A 22,356-nucleotide genomic window follows, 5' to 3' on the forward strand; every position below is an offset into this window, starting at 1 on the left:
TGCAACAGACAAGGACAGGAGAGGCACACAGGACAAGCGCTAACTTACAACTGAAAATTGGAAGGGAAAAAGTACGAACTCGAGGAAACCATTCATCCATAGACTAGGAACCGATAAGTGCGTAAGTGAAACGTCGGTTGTTCTGTTGAAAAAGGAAGCATCGTTTTTAAATGCTGTGTAAGTTTTTGTATGCTTCCGGTATTTCGTCTCTATTCTGTTTTATCTGCCTTTGGGTGGCCCTAGATTATCTTGAATTATCTTCCCAGTCATGCAAATTCAGGGCTTTATAGAGCATGCGCACATATTGTTTCCTCGAGTTCGTACTTTTTCCCTTCCAATTTTCAGTTGTAAGTTAGCGCTCGTCCTGTGTGCCTCTCCTGTCCTTGTCTGTTCCGCGCTAAGCCTCCCACTTATCATGTATTACCAACTAGCCCAGAACTCTACTTTGCTCTCGTTTGTGATAGGTATGGCTAATAGCCCTGCATGTGCAACCTGTGGGTCTGACGAGACTATAGGCCACATTCTTTGCGAGTGGACCACATACAATGCGGAAAGACAGTTTCTCTGCCCTGCACTAGAGTGTCTATATGGACACCCGCTGACAGAAATCAAGAATATATGCCATTGGCTACGGCGATCGTCTGCGGTGAAGACCTCCCAGGCACTGCTCTGCTTCATGAAAACCACGGGCCTGATCGGTAGACTGTGATTTTGCTGTGATGCGACGTGATATGGCTGTGATGTGACAGTGCTGACTTCATATTTCTGTAACTTTCTTTTACACATCACTTTTATATCCACTTACCCCCTTCCCCCAGTGCAGAGTAGCAAACCGGTTTCTTCTTCGGTTAACCTCCCTGCCTTTCCTCCTCTTCCAACACCCCTGCCTATAGTTACACTCAGAACTTGCCTGTGCAATGAACCTAAACCTGAAGTTGCAAACCAAGATGAGGTGAAAAGCAACATAAAGTACTGCAGTTCATGTTCAAGACTTTTATAGAGACTCCAATTATAGTTTGAGTCAACGGCAAGTATCCGAAGGCTTTTTGCTATGCAGCACGCACAGTGTGGATGTTCTTGATTGCATACAGCTCCCAAATTTATTAAACTGTCAGCACATAGAAACGAAAGAATGCGTCATTTCAAGCATTTAGTCGAGTATCGAGCACACTGGTGATATGTTCATGTTCTCCTTCTTTCCCCTGGCGGTCCGTGAATGGAATGGCTTAGCCGATGAAGTGGTTAATTGCTCATCACTAGATGGGTTCAGTTCACGGCTGGCAATTGTTCCTTGAGTACCCTATATATGTGTAGCCTGACCTCTGTACAAATATAGTGAAACATGTCTTCAGCGTGATTGTATTGTATCATATCCTTCTTTTCCATTTCTTGTTCCACACTGCCATATAGAATTATATATAAATTAGACAAGTGTGGATTGCCAGTATTCCTGTCATTTGCTGTTTCTATATTATGCTCCAAACCTGCAACAGCCTCCAAAAAGAGGCTAGCAGTATGTATGAAATAAAATAAACCAGTTTAGAAAGCTTGTGCCTTTCCTTGCTTTTTGGACGGAATACAAGTTCTCGGGCCATACAGGATCTGCAACTGCTATGGAGGGTCGCACGGACAAGCTAGGCGCTGCCCGATCAGTTTCATTGTCAGCATATTTTATGTATATACTGAGGGATACCCCCCCCCCCCCCCCCCCCCCCCCCCATTTTTTTTTTCTCACTGTGGCTAAGGCCAGACAGGAAAGGAAAGAGGACAGGCCACTAAGGGATAAATTTAAGAGAATGTGTAAGGTCACTAGGGGTGAGTTGGCTCATTTTCCAAGGCTAGGGAACAGTGGCCTATCTTACCTTTTCTGCCTAGCCTTGGCCACACTGCCATAAGTTGTCTCCGAGTGTAATTGAAGTCGAAAATGACTATTAGTGGGATTTGTTTTTATGCTATGTATGGCGTAAATTTTTTTTCGTAGCCAAACTGAATCTCCCTTTCATGCCTGGCGTCTGCCTATAAACTCGTCGACTTTGCGCCTGATTTAAACGAAAAACGCCACCCTTCTGCGCAAATTAAATTTTCAAAATTCGCGGCCATTATCATCATTATCGTTTTTGTAGCGTCTCGCGCCATCTGTTGTGTATGTACACCAAAAAGAGAAAAAAAAAATAAAACATTCAAAATGGCTGCCTCCATGTTTTGCGCTGAGATGCATAAGTGACCGTCTTTTTTTGAAGATTTCTCGTCTTGAATGTTTACCCATAGCAAAGTTTCACGGTCCTCGCTAATAAATAACACGTCCCGCATCCAAGGTGCTGCTTTTTCTTGCAGGTAAGGACATAAGACGTCAAAGGGCCGCCGCACGTCCTCGCGACGGCGCGATTGTTCCCGCTATACGATGTGTTGCGTTTTGTTGCGCCGGTTGTTTTGTGCTTTATGAAAGTTACATCTTTGTGCTTAGGTTCAGAAGTGTGCACCTATGTGCCAAGGAATGGGTGACGCCGGGACTAAGGAGGTTGAATCAGGACAAAGAATGTAGGCTTTTCTCTGGCTGTCCAAACTCTTACCGCTGTTTTTGCCCGAATTCCATCGCTTTTAATATAATTTATTAACCTTTTTTCCTCGCCCAGCACATTGATGAGCACTGTGGCTACGTAGGGCCCATCGCGCGGTATTCGAGGGAACTGCTCTTGATGGCATAGAATGCCACCACGGTAGGCAAGATTTCTCCTTTGGCTACTACTCTTGTCTGCACCCCTCGCTCTGTTGATGACATTCGAAACGGCACCGCATTTTCATTTACCTTATGGAATGAAAAACGCAAGCGGTTTAACTACTACCGAGGCACTTTTTTGTGCGACTTTTATGCTTCTGAGTGTTCTTTGCTAGAAGCTCTCCGGCACCGATGCTTGCTGCTTGTGCTAGTGGAACGGTAGTAGTGGCGTTCACGGTTTACGTTGCTTGAAAGCAGTTTGTCTAGTGAACACTTCGCAGACTTGCAGCTTGTGTCAGCAATACGGCTATTTAATGCAGCAAAATAGAAAAATATTAATGCCATTGTCATGAGGCGAGCCCAAGCTTTTAAGAATGGAATTATCAAGTGGTTGCATAGCGTTTGACCCAACAGACAGATGACTCCACAGGCTGAGAATATTTAGTCAGCCATTTCCTTTCCTGTCCTGTGTACGTACCCTCTCTCTATTTTGTAATGTTGGTAATTTCCTACACCTAGAATAAAGCAGCTTGTGCTCTGCCCTGTGAACCATTTAACATCTGCTGTTCTAGACCTGCTCAGCACGAGTGCCAATGCTTTTTTGTGGGTAGTGCACCAATCGGGCCAGTAGAAGACTTTACTGCCAAATAGTGTCATAAGCTTGAGCTTATTGAAGGCACTGTGCAGCTGACAAAAAGCCATTTACAAATCGCCATTCCTTGCAACTTTCAGGCTCCAGGGTGTTTCCGAAATGCAAATTTATTGAAGAACCCTGGCTAGTTTTGTTCAAGCTTGGTTGCGGGTTAAAATGATGCACATTAGCCTGCTGGCAAGCTTGCACTGCAATAATTTGCACAATGCTAACGAATTAGGAACAGCCCAACAGCTTGAGTAAGCTTGAAGCAACAGCTTGAGTAAGCTTGAGGCTTTGTCACTGCAGCCTCCTTGCACACAGCGCAGGTTGTGCACAAATGTTGCTTGTTTGCCAGGCAAAATCTTCTAGAAAATGTTTCTGCACCTGAAAAATGTTTCTGCACCTGCCTACAGGTACACCAGCTGGGAAAACTTTTCATGCCATAGATCTGTTTTCAGCCATGTTCACTTGTACCCTGCTGTGGTGGCTCAGTGATAAGAGAGCTTGATTGCCGATCCCAAGGATACAGGTTTACTCTCAGCTGCGGTGGCAGCTGATGGAGGCGAAATGCAAGGCGGCTTTGTACTTTGCGATGTCAGTGCACATAAAACACCCAGGTGGTCAGAATTTTCTGGAGCTGTCCGCTACAGCATCCCTCATAGCCTATAGACATTAAACCCCATAAACCGAACAGAACACTTGTCAACTGTAAACTTCCATAAGGAGAAAATCTATGCAGCTCAAAAGCAGGCCCTGTGGCTGCAGACAGTTCACCAAAATGTATATGCGAAATTAATTGCAAAATAATGTACAATCCCTTTGTGCACGTTACATAAGGCATTGCAATCCAAGGCAAGCACAGATGGTGGAGGTAGGTGCAGCGTATGTCTAGTTATCAAAAGGCAGTATTTCTGTGCATATCAGCAAAGTATATGGGGTTTTATTTCCAGGCTGTAGGAGGGCCACAATTTTAGCCTCTTGGGAACCTTTATTGTGCACTACTAATACTGCTGCATATCATACGGGCATTTTCGCATATTGCCTCTATTGAAGCAGCATCACTTTTCTATGTAAAAGTGAACATTCTAGTGTCTCATTGCAGGTCTGCAATAATCATTGTAAAAATGTTGAGAATCTTTCAGACGACTGTGTACAAACTTGACTAACTACACATAACTTTCCGCATCCACAAAACCATATGCTGGCTTAGTCCTTTATCTCAGAGCTTCATTTGTCATTGGCAATTGTGCCAGTATTGCCAGTGACAAGTGGCACTTGTCCAACCTGCTCTTACATTGCTTGCACTGCCAATGAAAAAGGAATAGATTTGGTAAATACATTGATTGCATTTTCAACTCTACAGAGCAATAGTTATCCATGGAAAAAAAATGCGCATTTCAGTCTTTAGCACACATTTTTGGCATGACAAAAGTCATTTTATGATAGTGCCACATACAAAGAGTGCCGGTGGCGGTGATGCCTCAACAAAAAAGAGCTCTTTCGTAAAGTAGTTCAGACAGCAGCTTCGCTGACAATCTAGAATTTGTACCTGACAGTTACTCTGACCCCGTTTGCGATGTGCGTACACTGGTAAAAAAAACAAAACAAAGATGGCGAAGTGACAGCATGCTTTACTAATGAAGGAAACTTTTTAGAATTAGAATGGTATGAAAAACATTACAACTAAACCTGCCGATGTTGCTATGTTTTTCGGGAGTTAATTTGGCGGTTACCGGGTTAACGTGCAGCTAACTCCATATAATTAGCATCAATTAAATGCTGTGTATCTTGGGGACCATCATTAACAATGTGATGCATGTGAGCCATCACATGCTTGAGTTCATTAAACATACAAGATACGTAGGCACCTTTTATTCAGATAGCATTTGTATACAAAATCAAAAGCACCATGGCAATGTCAGAAGCAGCTTAGGCATATAAGCACAGCCTATTTTGAACATGATGTGGAACAGGTTCCTTAGCCCTCTTATTTTTCAAAGTCGGCTAACAAACAGATGTGCATTTGCAAAAACCTGCATGGTATGCAGATGAGCCATTCCTGCCACTAACAAAATGAGCCACTTCACAGATTTCCATATGGTCCTTCCAGTCTTTGAACTCTGCAAAAAGAAAGATTTTCCAAGTTGTCAAAAGTGAGTCTCAAAAAAAGACAGCAAGAAACAGAACTCTTGTAGACTGGAAAATACAAAATAAAAAAAAAAGTACAGGTATTGCCAACACCAACGGATTGCACAAGTAAACTGCGTATGTTGACATCAATTTTTGGAAGCAGATTTCAGAGGCTAGGCTACACTGCCATGCAGTCAGCCATAACTACTGCTGGATGAATGTCAACATATCCAAAATGAGTTATCAAGTTGTCCTTTGTGTGCCTTCACAGAGGCTCTGACTAGGCTCAAACATGGCAAATAGACTTGTCCTCCGCACTCATTGGTTCTTTACGATGCCTGTCACTGGAAAGGCTTGAACGAGAACATCTTCGGTGTAACTCCGCCTGGTTGGGTACTTGAAACAAAAGTTTAAGAAACACCATCACCAACCAAATTTTTTATTAGAACCCGACGTTTCGGGTCCAACTCGATCCCTTCCTCAGGGGCGACTAAAGTTTGAGGCCCGCAGTAGCAGGCACACGTGGCAAAGTCCAATTGTGTAGCAGAGCCAGGGTAGCGTCCCCAGATTCCTGTTCACTGCTGCAGCTGTCAGCCGGATGAACCGAAAAAAGATGTGACGTCTTTTGAAAGGGTTGGTCTCCACCACATCAAGTATGTTCACCTCGCCAAAGGCGATTTTGTGGTCGGCGCATTCGCAGTGCTCGGCGAGGGGGGTTGCTTTTCGAGTTCAATTGCCGGGCGTCATTTTTGTGCTGCAATATGCGCAGACAGATTTTTTGTTTCGCCGATATAAGAGGCAGAGCACTCTGAGCACGAGATTTTATAAATAACGCCTGGTTATTTTTCTCTAGGAATACGGTCTTTTGGTAGCGGCAGAAAACGGCAGACTGTTGAAGTAGGTTTGTGCGACACACAGACGTGTTTGCGCAGGATGCGTGCAAGCGCCTCACTGGTGCCCGCCACGTATGGGAGAACAATGCGAGGGCGCTTCGTCGTTTCCGTGTTGACCGACCCTCTTGTCCTGCAAGCTCGACGGCGGAAAGCACATTGGAATAAAGGCGCGTGTATAGCCATTCTTCTTCAGATCGGCTAAGCATAGGCCGCTGCCTGCTACTGCGGGCCTCGAACTTGTCGCCCCTGAGGAAGGGACCGAGTTGGTCGCGAAATGTTGGGTTCTAATAAATAATTTGGTTGGTGATAGTGTTTCTTAAACTAGTGGTTCATCACACCGATTAACAAGCTAATGGCAGAAGGAGCACAGGTAACGTCTTCAAGAGCCTACATATGCTCTTTGCAACCATGTGTTCTTATTCCATCATTTACTATCAGCCAAAAAGAACTCAGTACTCTGTTTGACAGCATTATCTGCACACTGGATTCACTTTTATTTCGTTGCAACAAGGTGCCAATCACGACAAAGGCACTGGTCATCGAACAACAGAATGCCCAGTGCTCAGTTTAAAGGCAACATGTTAACCTGCCAAGTACAATGATCAAGAACAATGTAGAAGCAGTGTTGTGTTGTGGCAATCATTCGAGGTAAATCTCATCATTGTACAACAAAATGAGTAAAAGCTGCGTCCAGGTGGCGTAAAGCGTAAAAAAAGAAAAAAAAAAAAAAAAAAGACTTTGCGGTATGACTTCCCCCTCAAAGAAGCATCGGCCCAATGCTCTACATTGAATAGAAAGGTAGGCAAAAATAAACATCAAGCAAAATATAAATAGTGTCCATCAGTTATAATAGGGCTTTAGGCACACAACATACAATTTCTGGACATGTATCACCCCTGGGGTACTGTCAGTAACATCTGGGGACAATTCCATAGCCCATTTCATCTAGATGAGTGAACTTGATTTGCGGAAACAGCAGCGTAAAATTTATAGTTTTCATTAAATCCACGATGGTGATTCAGCATCCAAACCTAGAGTCGGTCTGCTGGATTGTAATTTTCATTGTCATTGTAGGTTACGTTAGGCATTGGTGCCTTGCTGGCTTTTTATGCGCAACTGGGCGAGTCGGGCTGCTTCTGCACGCTGAAGGTAGGCAGTGACACTGAGGCTGTCCTTTTCCGTTACATGTGGCATCAGCATGACATCGAGCGCTGTATTAAGGCAAAAGCCTTTAAAGGGAAACTGCACCAGTTGTAGATTTTGATGAGTTTCAAGGAATCAAATGATTACAGCTTTCAGGTTAAGCATGCAAGATATCTTCGCGCTAGCATTTCAAACAATGGCGCAAATAGCGATTTAAACCGCTTCAGCTATCGAGCTTCTCCTCACCACACAGCGACGCTTGGGGGGCACATAATGACATCATTGACGGCACCAGTATGTTTCCCGCATAGAATGGCTTGGTTGGAAGAAGTAAAAACAAGGCTACCAAAATTGAAGGCCCAGGAATATTGTTTGATGGCATCAAAAAAGGCACCACATGATGTGGGCGAAGGTAACGTAAAGAAAAAATATTACCGTCCGTGATGTCATCATCGAGCTTCTACGCAGTCCTTCAGTGCTGTGAGGAGAAGCTCGAATTGTAATCGTTGATTACTTCATCAGTTTTAAAGATAGCACACAAACACTTTGCAAGCATTACCGACAGCTTATGGAGAGTCAAATTCTTGAATGTCGCAGAATTCTCGAAAAGTGATGCAGCTGCGCTTTAATGGCTCATACTGTCGGCGTTCGTTCGGTCACAATATAGCTTTCGATCAAATTACATCACCTGAAACCGAAACTAATGTCATCGGAAAGGTAAAAATCCTGCATCCACCGGGAATCGAACCTGCATCCCTCGCATCGCCAGCCTAAGCTTTAACCAACTGTGCCACACCCGGGATCGTGAACTGCACATATATCTTGTCTACAGTGATTTGGTTTGGTTTGGTTTGCGGGGTTTAACATCCCAAACCGACTCAGGCTATGATAGATGCCGTAGTGCAGGACTCCGGAAATTTCGACCACCTGGGGTTCTTTAACGTGCACTGACATCACATAGAACACAGGCGGCCTTGCTTTCGTCTCCATTGAAAAGCGGCCGCCGAAGCCCGGTTACGATCCCGCATTCTTGGGAACAGTAGTCGAGCGTCGTAACCACTGCGCCACCCCGGCGGTCCCTTGTCTATCATGAGGATGAGTTAAAACACACATCATAATTCTCCTTGTCTGCGTGATGCTGATGCGGCCACTCCCCTTTGTAGCGAGGGATCACAGAGTTCTTCATTAGGCCAATAAATAAAGGAGTAGAAAAAGAACAAAAACTATACCAACTGCTGTGCATTGGTCAAAAGTCCAGAAAAAAGAAATGAGGAAGGAAAAGGGGGAGTCCTTCAACAATCTTTTCGTTTACGCCACCAGTCAAGGCGGTGCTTTGTCACCTCTACTGCCCTACCCAGGGTGTGCTCTTTGGGTGGTGACATCGACTGCAGACCAAGTGCTGTCGAAAGAGTCTCCATCAGTGCTGATGTCGCAGTTGTAGGGGGGGAGGGCCACAGTTTCGGGCACTCGATCACAACATGCCGTATGGTTTTATCGGCTGCGTCGCACTCGGAGCACTTGTGCGCAGAAAACCACTCCGTGCCTCGCAGAGTAACCCGCTGCCATCCGCTGTCTCGTGTGTTGTCATAGATGTTCTCATTAGCGATCGTGTGTTTTGTGCTGGAGTCCACCGCCAGGGATGACTTTGCCCGTGCTTCGCTGTGCCATCTCTTCATTTCTGCTTCTCAAACCTGGTTATGGATCTGCTCTCTCCACGCAAGCTGGAATATCTCCAACAGGCCGGCTTGTGGAATTCCGTACTCCTATGCCAACCTTCGCGTTCAAAGCATCCATCTGGTGTTGGAGCACTTGAGTACGATGTACTTGTATACCTCGCTGGACCATCTATGGCGAAGTGCTCAGCTGGCGCTGCAAGGCAAGCTTGCGGTTGTCTCACATGCGACGATAGTAGCGCTGACAATGACGCTGCAATTAGTGATAATGACAATGACGGCATTAGCAATGATAACGGTGCATTTAGTCAATAATGATAATGAGAGCAAACGGATGCACCGTGTGCACCAGCAACGCTCAGCCTTTCGCACTTCTGCAGTGTAGATTCCACAGTGCTTTTGGAATTTTCGGGCTCCCTGCCATACACAAGGTGGAATGGAGTTGACCTGCTTCTCCGCTCCTAGCCGGCAGCAACAGCGCGGCAGGCTACTGTGCTGACATTAAAGCGAGAAACTAGTTACATCGGCTTAACTTTCAGGCCGACTGACTGTTAATGCATGCAAGGAGGACAATGCCACGGACAACGAGAAGTGGGTTTTTTACACGACAGATATGATGTGCTTCTCGCTTTCTACAACGATAATTAGTCTGAAGAAGCCTTTGGCCCTTTGCTTCGGCGTTGCGAGTCAGGTAGTCAGTTGCTACTATTATCCACTTGTTGCTAGATGTCAATGTCGGGAAATGACCTAGTAAGTCCATGCCGATCTGTTGGAATGGCCTCGCAAGTGATTGGTTTGGTTGTATATCCTGCAGTCTTGTTAGCAGTGTTCGGTGGCGTTAGCAGTCACAGCAACTCCTGACATAGTGCGTGACATTAGCAGATAGACGAGGCCAATATGGGCCAATATTATTTAACCTGAATGCGACTGAGAGTAAAATAAAGTTTAGACGCCCAGCTGTGGGCTCATCATGAGGGGCCTGTAGGATTTCATCGAGAAGGCCCACAGGGACAAGTAAGTAGGCGGTCAGGGTGCGAACGCCATTATAAAGCGCAAGGGAGGCAAGTCCACGTTTGAACACTCTTAAGTGGCAAGGATGACTTTCCTTCAAGGTAGTCGAAGTCTGAGTGCTGAATTTGCGTGAAGTAGGCCCCAAAATAGCATCGTTATTGTCTTCTTCCAGCACTTTTGGACAGGGGCTCGTGAAAAGCAGTACCATGTGTGCGTGGCCAAAATAGGTGTTTAGAGCAGCTCTTGGAGCAAGCAAATATGCTTTTTGGAGCAGCTAAATGGAGCAGAAAGCAGGACAGACGTGCTGAAACAGCTATGGAGCGGAAATGTTAATGTTTTATAGCAGAAATATCGGCTTTTTGAAGAAACTTCAGAGCATGTGGTCAATTAAATCTCCAATAAGTCATAAAGGCCTTTCTACCCTTCTTGGCAGCAGAAATTGTGCTGCTTACAAACAGGCCCGCTGTGTTCTGAAGATGTTTTACTGCACACTGACTGTGACCAACATGTGACCAGCGTGCAGTTTAAAGGCCCATTCACGATTGAGGATTGCAAAGGGTGTGCGATTAAGGAACCGCTCAGACTGACCGATGTTCACACTTGCAAAGGCAAACGGTGGGTCGCTTTCCCAAATTGGCCTCATTCAGAACGAGACTTGTCGACCTTGACTGCTCACCAAAACAGAAGCCGAATGTAAACCGAACTTCGATTCATATCAACTGTGTTGCTGATTGGTTACCGATTTAAGACCAGGAAGGAAACGTTGGACATGTGCCTTTTTATATATGGGAGTGCTTGTTGCTAAACAAGCTAACTCTCAAAACGTAAGAATAATGTGCTTCAGATTGTATGCTTAAATAATACAGCATGAGCACATCTATTTTGGCCTTCTCGACAATCTCTAGACGAAGCCCAAAACAAGTCCAAGGATCGCTAAGGTTGCACACTATAGTGAAGGCTTGCCAAAGTAAAAATAATATGCGAATGAAATATTTTTGCTGAAGAAAGAAAAAGGCTCTTAGTGACCACAATCCACGGCATGCATGCAAGAGTGCCGCAGTCACCATGAATAGCAGAAAGCATGGGGATGATATCGTGTAACGTCAGTGCCCAAGGTTGCCAAACCATAAAGCTGCTTTCGCTATTAATAATAAAAAATCATTATAAACTATCTACTGCACTGAAATCTCAAATTTCGAGGATTTATAATTTATGTGAATGGAGTGAAATGCAATAATCAGTTTATGCTCAGATTTTAGCTGTCATGACCCCTTTAAGTGAATATAAATAGTTCAAGCATATGGTACCAACATAAGAAACACTACAGAATTATATGAAAATGTCACTGAACTACGAGCACGTGAATGATTAAGCTGCTAAATTTGAAAATAATACACAAGACGCGGGCAGGGTCATTAAACAGAGCCCTAGAATATAATTTTTTCCATCTCCTCACCTTCAGGTGCATTATCTGCTCTGGTTTAGAGCTCTGCTCTTAGTTTAGTGACTTCATATAAAAACAGAACCTCATCTGGACGTAGAACTTCTCTATGCGAAGAGTAATTTTTCTGTCATGGGCAGAATATCCAGGCTCGGGAACATCTGGGCTTTTCAAAAACATCGCAAAATTATGAATGTTGCTTGTCTTAATCTCAATTATTGAAATGAAATAAATAATTTAAAGAAATCGAATTTTCCAGCGTGTTTACGAGCTTTGCAAGCTCTGCAGACGTATAAAGAAGACCTCGGTGGTCAAAATTTGAGATGAATTCTTTTTTTTTTTTTTTTTTTTTGCACACATAATTTGCTCAAAATTAGATACAGAATAAGTACTACATTTTGATTTGTGCCTGAACTTTCGAGCCACATATCTTGCAATATACCGGGTGCACGAGGCATTTGAGGATGCAATGTCGGCTTCAGGCAGAGAATATCTCCAGCAAATATATATATATATTTTCACCAAACTTTAGGAGATATTTCTCTTACTGTTTATTTTCACATTACTCAATGAATGCGCCACTTGCAGCAATAACCAATTCAATTCGGCTTCGGAAATGGCTGCATGCACGGATCAGGTGGTTCTTAGAGGTACTGCCCATTGAGTTCGCAGTGGCGACCTTAAGAGTTTTTTGTATTATGTGGCCTTTTGTCGGCTTCTCTCTCAACGACGCCAGTGATTTCAAATCTGGACAACTAGGAGGCCACAAGTTGGGAGTGATGTGGTTATTGGAAGTTGTTGGCCAGCCACTCGTGGGTGACGCAGGCGGTGTGGGCGAGAGCCGAATGTTGCTGAAAGACACAAGATTTTCCTTTCGAAACAGTATCAGTCCAGGGCTTCACAACGGTGGCAAGCACCTCTGCGTACTCGGCAGCATTAACGCGGAGTCCTTCTGCAAAACAGTGTGGCAGCATGACATCACCCTTGTTGCCGACGGCTGCTGACACCATCACAAACAGAAATTTTGTCTGCAATGCTGTCGGCACCTCATTAGCGCTTCCGTAAAGCCATCTTTCATTATGGCAATTAGCTTTTTGGTCTTGATCGAAGTTCTTTTCATCTGAAAGAAAAAAAAAGCATTCCAGGCTCTTCAGCTTGCCTAGCAAGCGCTTGGACCAGAGCAGACGATTCTCCCGACCTTTACCAGAAAAGAATTGCGGCCTCCTCATGACACAGAAATGGTACCTCACGTCCTCGTGCACAGCAAGCCTGGCAGCTGACTCTACGACATCGAGCTCCTTTGCAATGTCCCACATTGACTTCTCTGGGTTGTCACTCACGATGACTTGCAGCCTCTGAAGAAAATCAGGTGTTCTGACGACGTCTGACCGCTGACTGTGCTTTTTCCTTTTCGCCACAGCGTCACAGCACATCAGTTCTGTCCGCACTTTGTTAACGAAAGGCTTCGCAACATTCAGAAAGTTGGCAATTTCCAAGTCGCTGTGGCGCACGGCCAGTGCGATGAGGACTGCATGGCGTTTCATTTCCTGTGTCAACTTGTGCTTCCATTATGCAACAAACTGCGCAGTATAAATGATAAGGGGTCAACCAACAAGAAGCCGCATGCCTAGATACATATGCTGAGCCTGCTGGTGTCTATGGCGATAAGGAGTAGTAACCTCAAATACCTCATGCACCCAGTGAGCTACGAGACTGCTATAACTGTGCCTAGTGACGGGCAATCAAAGTAGCTTCAACGTCCTCGAGCCTTCCCTCGTGAAGCAAGTGGTCAAATTCATCATTCGCAAAGAACACGCAGTGAGCAAAAAAAAAAAAAAGAGAAATTACACGCTCTCAATTTGTGTTGGAAGTTTTCAGGTGCAATCAAATCCATTCGCTACAACCCATCATGCTTCGAAAATCTTAATGAAAAGCATGGGTGAAAAATTGTTCAGAGTGCAATACGAAAGACCTGCAGTAGACCTGCAAGTAGTGCTAAAGGAACACTGAAAGAAAAAGTAGGCTTGCAGCGATGGTATACTGGCTCCTAATCACAAAAACACCACTTTCACTGAAAACAAAACTCTTATAAGGTAGAAAAAAGAGAACAGAAATGCAGGCATTGCAGAAATACAGAAATCGCAGATGCATGCACAATGACATGCAAGGGATCCCGGAGGCTGCCTAACATGTATTATGGTTGCATGTTTGAATTGTTAATTTTTGTTTCAAAAATGGCAAAAAGACAGGCTAAATATTGGAAGCCAAAAATAAATTTGCGCTTGGCAGTGCCACAGGCAGTCAGTTTCGTTGTGGTATGTTTTGGTTCTTCGAAGTCACAGCTATGCATTTGGCATCACCACATGGTTTCATTTTTGATATACATGCTTTGGTTTACAAGTGCGGAGCAGCAGAGTTTTCCTCTGATGAAGTTCATGCCCCAGTAAGCGCTTCTCTATTGAAAAATCTGGTATGAAATGCACACAGGATTAAGTTACAACTTACTGGGCAGAATAAACCTGCACAGACCCGAGTGGAGCTGGGAAAGAAAAGAAAGGCTGGAAAAAGTAAGATTTAAATTGCATGGGTGCTTAAGAAAAAAAAAAAAAAAAAAAGCGACAAAAAAAAAAGAAGAAAAAGAAAACGGCCTCGAACAGGATTTAATTCTAAGTCCTTTGGAGTTTTAACTGAATGTCTTAGCCATTGCGCCACACGAACAGCTGAGACCTCTCGCATTACATTACTTGTGTAGTGCAATTGCATTTTTTACACATATTTTTCACTCACCGCTAAACAATTGCATCCCAAGTGTGCTGAATGCTTTTGCTGGCTGTTAATAGTGTCACCGATGTCTCATATCTATGATAAGCATAGGAGTTTGCCAAACTATCTCGTAATATTTCTATTTCTCTATTTTCTACTCTCCCAGTGTGCATGCACAGACCTTACTGGCACATCAGTTTGCCATCTGCAGGGCAGCGACTCTAGAGTGCACCACATAAGGTGTAGACACCCAAGGAAGCATTGAGCGAAAGGGAGCTCAGTTGGTTCATATTAAGAAATACAATAGTGAAGGAAACTAAATAAATTGAGCAAAACAGGCCCTGTGTACCCCTTTTTTCTTTTAACTTTCTGCCACAATGCATTGTTCACCCCTTGCTGCTATTCAAAAAAGACGGATCTGTAGCAGTCTTTACTCGTCACTCGTGATGGTAGCTCGGCAATGTCTGTGGCCGCATCCATAGCTTCGCTAGCTACAAACTTTGCCGCCACGCCGGCACTCGTACATTCTATCCTGTTAGTCAAGTGACCTCAACTCTAAAAAGCACCGCATGCTCTGTGGGTGCAAAGGTCAAGATTCACTGCGAGAACTTTGCAGTCAAGCTCAAGATCTATGCCTGGTGCAAACAAATAGACGGCTTTGGCGAACTGTAGCTTTAATTTCAGCTGCTGCTAGATTGCGCTGCTCGCTATGCATCAAGAATCACGGAGTCTATGTCTACACCATCGTTTGCATCATTTTCCCAAGTCTAAATCCCTTGGAAGGAAAACAGACCTCTTCAACTTCAAATCGAAATATCTCGGCAATAAATGTGTCTTGCTGCCGGACAAGTGACAAAAAAGTCACGAAACACTGCACTACTGGAATCTGGCAACAAAAAATATTGTGATGGGTCCCATACTGCAGAAAATCTGGCATCCATGAAAAATTATGGGCATGTATCTGGCAAGTGGCAGGAAGGTGACGCAGCACTGCAATGACTGTCCGTCAGATTGTGTGACAACACAAGGCTACATGACATGACCAAGTCAGCAGGTGCTGCCACACAGGGTGCTTTTTATGGTATCAAGTTAAAAAGGAAAACAAAGAGAACATCGCTTGGAGCAATTACGCACCACTATTTGTTTCTTGCAGGTGTATCCGTGACAAAGGTGAATGCAGGGCTACCTGGAATCACTTGAGGCAAATCTTTGAAGCCTTTGTTATGAAATATTAAATATTGCAGAGGTTCAGCTCTCTTTGAACCAAGTCAAAAGCATTAGCCATCGGCCGGTGCCGCATTTGTAGCTGCCGCTTCAGTCTTGGCTTGATTCCGCATTTGGTAAGCTTCTCGGCAATAGGCTAGTCTGGCTTCTCGTTCGATGTCTTGGCAACCTGTCTGGCATGGTTGCAGTCTCTGTCTTTGGCGCAAGTGGATTCCTCTACACCACACTGCCTCCTTTTGTCATGCCGCCTGGTGAATTCACCCAACACTATGCTCGCGGTCTCGACTGCACTTACCCAGAAATGTTTTAAAGCAACGAACAGAATATGGGCGCACAAAACACAGACAACAGAACATGTTGGTGCCGCTGCAAATGAATGAACAACGAAATAGCTATTAGAAATGACAGCAGTGCCTACTCTGCTGGCAGAAATCTTGAGCAAAAATTTCTCGTCAATTGGCCCTAATTGGCTATACAAGGCCATGCGACATTTTCCCATGAAAATAGCAGTGACTGAAATTTTTCATACTTTCACAATCATCTTCTAGCAAATAATGACCTCCTTTTGTTTCGTACTACATGCGCCATAGTGTCAGCAAATAAATTGCAATGCTGTTTGTACAGCAAGCGACTGCAGGCAAGGGACACGTCTGGGTGATATTTTTGAGGTAGTCGTGTAAGCAAGTTTCCAGGGCAAAAAAATTATGGCATGTAATTTCTTCCTAACAAAGATTACCAAAGTACTGCCTGCTGAGAACTTATTCTCGGCAAATAATTTCAACAGTGTATGGAGCACAGCATGAATTCGGGCAGCCCGAAAACCTGGGCCGGGCTGGAAAATTGCCGTTTTTATGGGTCTGGACCTGGCTCGGGCTTGACATGCAGGCCTGGGCTTGCAGCTTGCAGTGGCGGAACGAGGCCAGGCTGGGTAAAGCTGTGTATGGCTTCTTTTGGAGATGGAATTCCAGCACTAAAATCATTCCGGTGGTTTATGAATAAACCACTACTAGTACATATGTTGACAGAGAATGAGAGAAAGCTCATTTGTAAACAGAGTTTAATCAGTGCCACTCGGTGTTTTGTCCAAGTAATTTAGTACGAACATGCCGGGCTGCATTCAATGACACAAGTGAAAAAAGTTAAAAAGGAAAGGCTCAAAACTCGATAGCGAACTGTACTACAATGGAGGTGTTATGAAGTGCTGTAACCTGTCATGCATGACACAGCCCGTTTGCATAAGCACGTGCCTACTGAAGTACTCAACACCATCAGCTTAGGATTTCTCAGAAATCAGTGCGCAAGAGGGTAGCTTCTAACCTTTGTGTTACCGCTAACGGCTGGACATTTGAAGCCTTATAACAGCCCCTGGACAAGGACCTTCAATTGACTGCTCGGCAGGCAGCCATCTGTTCATAAAAATTCTGACCCCCCCCCCAAAGAATGTCTCTACGCTACAATAAATGCTGTAGGATAAGAGCTTATTGCTTTAGGAATCTTTACATATCCAATAACATATACATGCAAAATGAACAGACGCTACCGCTTTTCGTCTCCACAGAGATGTGACAATGTGGCTGTGATTTCTTCAATGAATATGTAAATTTTGGTTTTTTCTGCCCTTGCCCACTAATGTTCCTGGGGCAAAGTTGCCAGGGGCAGTATTTTTGTAGGTGATTAAGCAAAGAACTTGCACCAAGAGCCAATTGCTTATAAGGAGTCATAGTTAAAATGCCCATAATCCACACCTTTTAAATGTACATTGTGCTAGATAGCTTTACATAAAATGTCTTGTCAAAATATTCTTCACCATGCCTTTGCTTCTGTCGGTGCTTTAACTGTGCCCTTCTCAACCAAGAATATTTTGCAAGGTTTGTCTCTCATCTTGATTTATTGTTATGTGCTAGTTAAGCAATACATTTTTAAGGCGCCTGTTCAGACTTACTTTGCAGGTTTGGCACAGGCCCTGTCGTGGAAGCGCAGGCCGGGTCCGGGCCATTAATCATTGCCGATGGGCTTGGAACCATGGATCCGGGATGGTCTTCAAACGTGGGCCAGGGAAGGGGCTGGAAAATCCAACCCGTGCAGGGCTCTAGTAAGGAGTGTAAGAAACTAAAGGTACAGGAAAAAAAAAAATCACACACACATAAGGGGAGTTCAGTAGCGAGTTCATTACTTCGAAGCACCTCTACGTGGTATCCGTGCTACAATGGAGTTGTCTAAACGGTATTTACGTTATCATTTCTGTTGTCTCAACAGAGCTTATCCTTTTGTCGTACCCGACGCAAACTAGGCAAAATTTCATCAAGGGTACGCAGAATATCATCCATATAGCTGCCGCTTTTAGCTGTGGAAGGTTCAGTGCTAGTTTCGAGCTTTTGGTGCTCAATATGTATCACTAGTTTCAAGCTAGTGATGCTCGAGCGATATCATAGGCAAGTACTTCACCCGGATGTGATCAAAACGAACAGCGTATGGAGAATCGGGGCCAAGAACGTAAAAAGCATAAAATGAGCTTCGTCGCCCTAAGCAGCTAATCACTGACGAGTGCCGTGAGTATCTGGTTGATAGAAGACAAAGCATCAAGCGCCAGTTAGCAGCATCATAAGACAGTGCAGTGCTCGCCTTCAACAGTGCTAAATTGGCGCGTGCTGCAAGTGCATACCTTGGCACAAATCCCTGCAGTATGTGACAAATAAGAACGGTAAGCGGATAGCATATAACCACGAACATTGCACGCAAAACTGGCAGCTAAAATTTGAACATGGCGGCACCTTCATTGGCATGCTTTGTCCACAACTAAAATATTTTCACAGACCGGGCACTAACCTTTCTGTACCGAAGCCGCAGCAGATGTGCCAGGGTTGTTCATGGCGCGCACACCAGTCAGTTCGATCGCACCCGTCCGTGCAACAGGCACAGTCTCGTTTACTACAACAAAAGCCACGGCACCAAACCGCCGCCGCGGCACCGGCGGCATCCCCAAGCAGGGTGGGTGGCGGGCGATGAGCGGTGGCCCGCCGGCACGCCGTGCCCTCAACTAGGGACAATCCGACCTAGGGATTGCTAGGGATTCAGGGCGGCTGTCCAGCAAAAATCCAGGCAACACTGGCATTATTCATGGCGAGTTTTAGCCGCTCCCATCGGAGCTGGGCGTCCGAGCCGACCTAAAGCGCTACAGAGCGAATCAACCTTGGTCGACCAGCGGAACATGTAGAGCGCGCGGCGGAAGTAAAGCTGAGCCGGTTTCGAAAGTTGTAGCCGCATCCCAGAGCCAAAATGTTTGCGCTTGATAAATAGGCAGGAGTGCGGCCCTGAACAACTTGCTTTCTCATTTTTTTAACGCTGCAGACGTTTTTCGATGCACGCACTTCGACATATTCACGCAAAATACGGTGACAGCCAGCGTCCTCTGCCGATGTCGCTGAAACGGTCAAAAACAGCCAAAAGAATCCAGCAGCATCCGGAAGTGACCGCGTCAGCGACCAGGACTTCCGGCGAGATCCGACTTCGGTCGGCGGATCGAGCTGGAGCGTCCCGAGCTGCCCCAAACGACACCTGCCGGTCGCCACCGCGCGATCTTGGTAAGCTGCGCATGCGCGAGAAGAAAGAAGGTAGGTGAGGAGGATTTGTTTGTAATCTGGCGGATGTGACGTAATAAATTGCTTATTTTTGTTTTTTGCTTGCGTGTAGTCTCGTACCCAGACGCTTTTTTTTATCGCCGCCTCCGCACCCGCAGGAGTTTTTTTTTTTTTTTTTTTTTTTTTTTCCTTTTCAATTTTGGCGCGCAGTGGTACAAGCAAGTGGGAGGCTTGTTCGCGCCGTGTTTCAGATTGACCAGACTGGAATGTATTCTGCAAAATAGACTGGGCGGCACCCATCCTTGCAAGTTTCTTCAGACTTTCGTAAGTACAGCGAAAATGCAGCGCAAAACACTTACGGTGGCATCCCGTACTTTCCTCGCCAACTTAGGAGAGCTCATGGCGCCGCTCTTTTCACGTTACAGCTTGTCTGGAAAGTTTTTCTGCATCGATGCGTTATTGCTAAGTGATCTCAATTCTTTTTGCGGCATCTTGCTGTGAGTCGGTGGCTTAGCGTAGAGGATCTACGAAGCTCTTTTCCGTGCGCCAGGAAGCAGTCCCTTCAATATCCATGCTTCGATCGGTCGCCGGCGGCTCATTTTCGAGTGCGCCTCCGTTTTGCTCCCGAATAGCCCTGTCTTAGCAAGAGCAACCATTTCTATTTTTTGTTTCAGTGTGTGCCGAAATACTCTTGCTGCACAGCGATTTTGGGATCTTGGCTACGTCGCAGCTTCTGCTCATGGGCTCTCCTGCACCATGAATGCCTTGTGCCTCATGAAAGGTGGGTACAAAATGTGTGCTGGCAAAAACAGGTTGCTCCACAAGAGCGCTACTATATGAAATAGAAGTGACCTTATTTATGAAGCTGGCACTGGGCATGCATTTCGGTCAGCACCGTGACAGCCAAAGCAGTAGAAAAGGGTGAGGGGGGTGGGGGTGCCAGTACATATCTGCCGGACTGTTCTGACCACTAGATAGGACTAACCCGGTCATACGACTACATTTTAGCTAAGCTACATTTTAGCTAAGCGTGATAATATTAATGACATTTTTGCATCAACTCCAGGTGAATTCAAATTCTGTTTCTAGTTATGACTGTATATTGTCTTGTGCACCATACAAGGTAATTGCTGTTGATGGGCACGGTAAAAAAAATGTTTTTCAATGTTCACCAGCAAATCTACTGAGTGACAGTGCTATTTCTGTGGCCATTGTATAGATCCTTTTTGTATTCCTGACTAGAGCGGGTGAAATCGCTTCTTTCAGCTGTAGCGCGTTACCAAAATAAATGCTGGTGCATATTTTCCAGTAGCTGTCAAATACAGTGAGAGGGCATTCAGGTGCACAAGATAGGACTAGGCTGAACCAGTCTGTTCCATATAGAGATACTAGTGCCCACGTAGGCCTGTCATGGTAGAAAATAGAATTATATAATTGCTCGAAGAGCTTTCCAGTAGCATGCTTTGATGGGCTAGCTGGCACACCACTGCAGTGTGGTTTGGCTGTGCAAACAGGCCAAGGACGAAAGGAACGCACATGGAAATGCCAAGTTTGTTTTATCATTTCTTCATCTCCGTGTTTCTTTGGTTTACACTGCCAAATCATATTCACGCTTTCCTATATGTTATCTTGCAAACAGCAAATGCACTGCTAACACTAGGGGCAAATTTTATTTGCTCTTTTTGGTTGAGGCCAATTTATTTTACTGATAGAACATTAAATGTTTCCATGTGAGTGCCATGTGACAGCTACTGGCATTATACTTTCATTCTGTGTTGCAGCGGGATCAATAATGTCTTACCTTTCCCAGGAGCCGGCATTTATTGCATTGTTCCGATTTCCAGGCCCTTCCCCGTTTGGTGCGTGTGCTGAAACAGGAATCCCTTGGAGGCGATTTGCAGCTTTTGTTCATCATCTTGATTCCGTCCCCACATAGGTAATAGCCACTGCGGTGGCACAGGATTAGGGTGCTCAATTGTTAAACCCAAGGACACAGGATGAAATCCTGGTTGCGGCAGTCCCTTTACAATGGAGGTGAAAAGCAATGCCGTGAACTGTGCGATGTTGACACACATTTAAAGTTAAAGACAAGGTTGTTGAAATTTCTGGAGGCCTTCACTACAGCATGTATCTATGTCCCAATATGGAAACAGTCTGTCCGAGCAATGGACAGGGAGAAAATCCAATGAGGTCATTGAGAGCATATTTACCACGGTAGCAGGGGTGAATTTAGGTGCCTACCCTGTTGGGGGGGGCACAGCTAGTATTATTGCGACATATCTGTAGTGCTTCCTGATATATATTTTTTTACATAGTGGCCATGCAGACCAGTTGGTGCAAACCTAACTTGCTGGACATGGACATGGGAAGCCAAGGACATGGGAACTCAATACAAAGAAGTACATGGGACAACACTGTTTGGTCTGAGACCCATTTCCAAAGCATTTCACCCCAAAAGAGCCAAGCATCAGGTCAGGGGAAATCCTGTACCAGTTGGAAAACTGTTGAGTACCTGGCGGCACCTGGAATCAAACCTGGTACCTTCTGAATGCGCAGCATTTCTTTTTCTTGTGTTCCAGTGTCTTTGGCTGGTCCAATATGTTAGATTTAAGTTTAGTACAATACCCCAAGAAAACAAAAATGACAAAATATTTTTGGTCAGTACATAATCTAATTGCCCACTGTTCTTTTAGTTTTCATGGCATTGTTTGTCTATAAAATATATATCCATGAAATTTGTTGCCGCCTAACTAAATTTGTGCAGAGCTAAACACAAAATTTCACCGATCCAGTTTTTGTGTGTGTGTGAGTGTGTTCAGGTAAAGACTATCAGAAACATTGTTCTACATGCTAGTTTAACATATTTGACAATGGCTAAGTTTCAGAAATAAAAAGCACAGCTATGAGGTTCCTGAAAATTTTCAGACAGCTCGTCCCAGTGTATATTATTTTTTTTTTAAGAACATTGGTGAGTATGCTGAGCACTGATGTCTTCTTGCAATGAAATTTTTTCTAGCTTGGTCAGTTCTTTCAAGAACAAACTTAGTACTATCCTTTAACCATAATCATCACGGAATGACACGGATCTGGTGTGTGAATCCACCCCAAGTGCTCTGTAAAAAAAAAAAAAAAAAAAAAAAAAAAAAAAAA

The 22,356-nt window shown here is 44.7% G+C and overlaps 2 protein-coding genes and 1 long non-coding RNA gene across 5 annotated transcripts in view; 2 read left to right on the plus strand and 1 right to left on the minus strand.

Moving 5' to 3' along the window:
- LOC146191744 (uncharacterized) overlaps positions 1 to 22,356 on the plus strand; it is a 181,853-nt gene that overhangs the window by 65,403 nt on the left and 94,094 nt on the right. The gene's annotated exons all lie outside the window — the stretch shown is intronic.
- LOC146191749 (uncharacterized) lies at positions 5,208 to 18,712 on the minus strand. Of its 3 annotated transcripts, none has more exons than XR_014706690.1 (3): positions 18,455 to 18,704; positions 17,571 to 17,737; positions 5,208 to 5,470 (listed from the first exon to the last, which is right to left on the minus strand). XR_014706690.1 is itself a non-coding variant. In XM_084602258.1 (3 exons), the coding sequence occupies exons 1-3, from the start codon at positions 18,603 to 18,605 to the stop codon at positions 5,355 to 5,357; spliced, it is 414 nt and encodes a 137-aa protein (XP_084458384.1). In that variant the 5' UTR covers positions 18,606 to 18,712; the 3' UTR covers positions 5,208 to 5,354. The 3 variants fall into 3 exon arrangements, 1 of the variants encoding a protein (XP_084458384.1); XR_014706691.1 differs by having other exon boundaries at positions 17,571 to 17,691; positions 18,455 to 18,688; XM_084602258.1 differs by having other exon boundaries at positions 17,571 to 17,717; positions 18,455 to 18,712.
- LOC146191750 (uncharacterized) lies at positions 19,419 to 22,301 on the plus strand. Its single transcript, XR_014706692.1, has 3 exons — positions 19,419 to 19,530; positions 19,881 to 19,987; positions 21,051 to 22,301. It is a non-coding gene; the product is annotated as an uncharacterized LOC146191750 (long non-coding RNA).

The sequence above is a fragment of the Amblyomma maculatum genome, chromosome 4 (assembly GCF_055883805.1).
Source record: "Amblyomma maculatum isolate TAMU_Amacu chromosome 4, ASM5588380v1, whole genome shotgun sequence".
In the NCBI taxonomy this organism is placed as follows: domain Eukaryota; kingdom Metazoa; phylum Arthropoda; class Arachnida; order Ixodida; family Ixodidae; genus Amblyomma; species Amblyomma maculatum.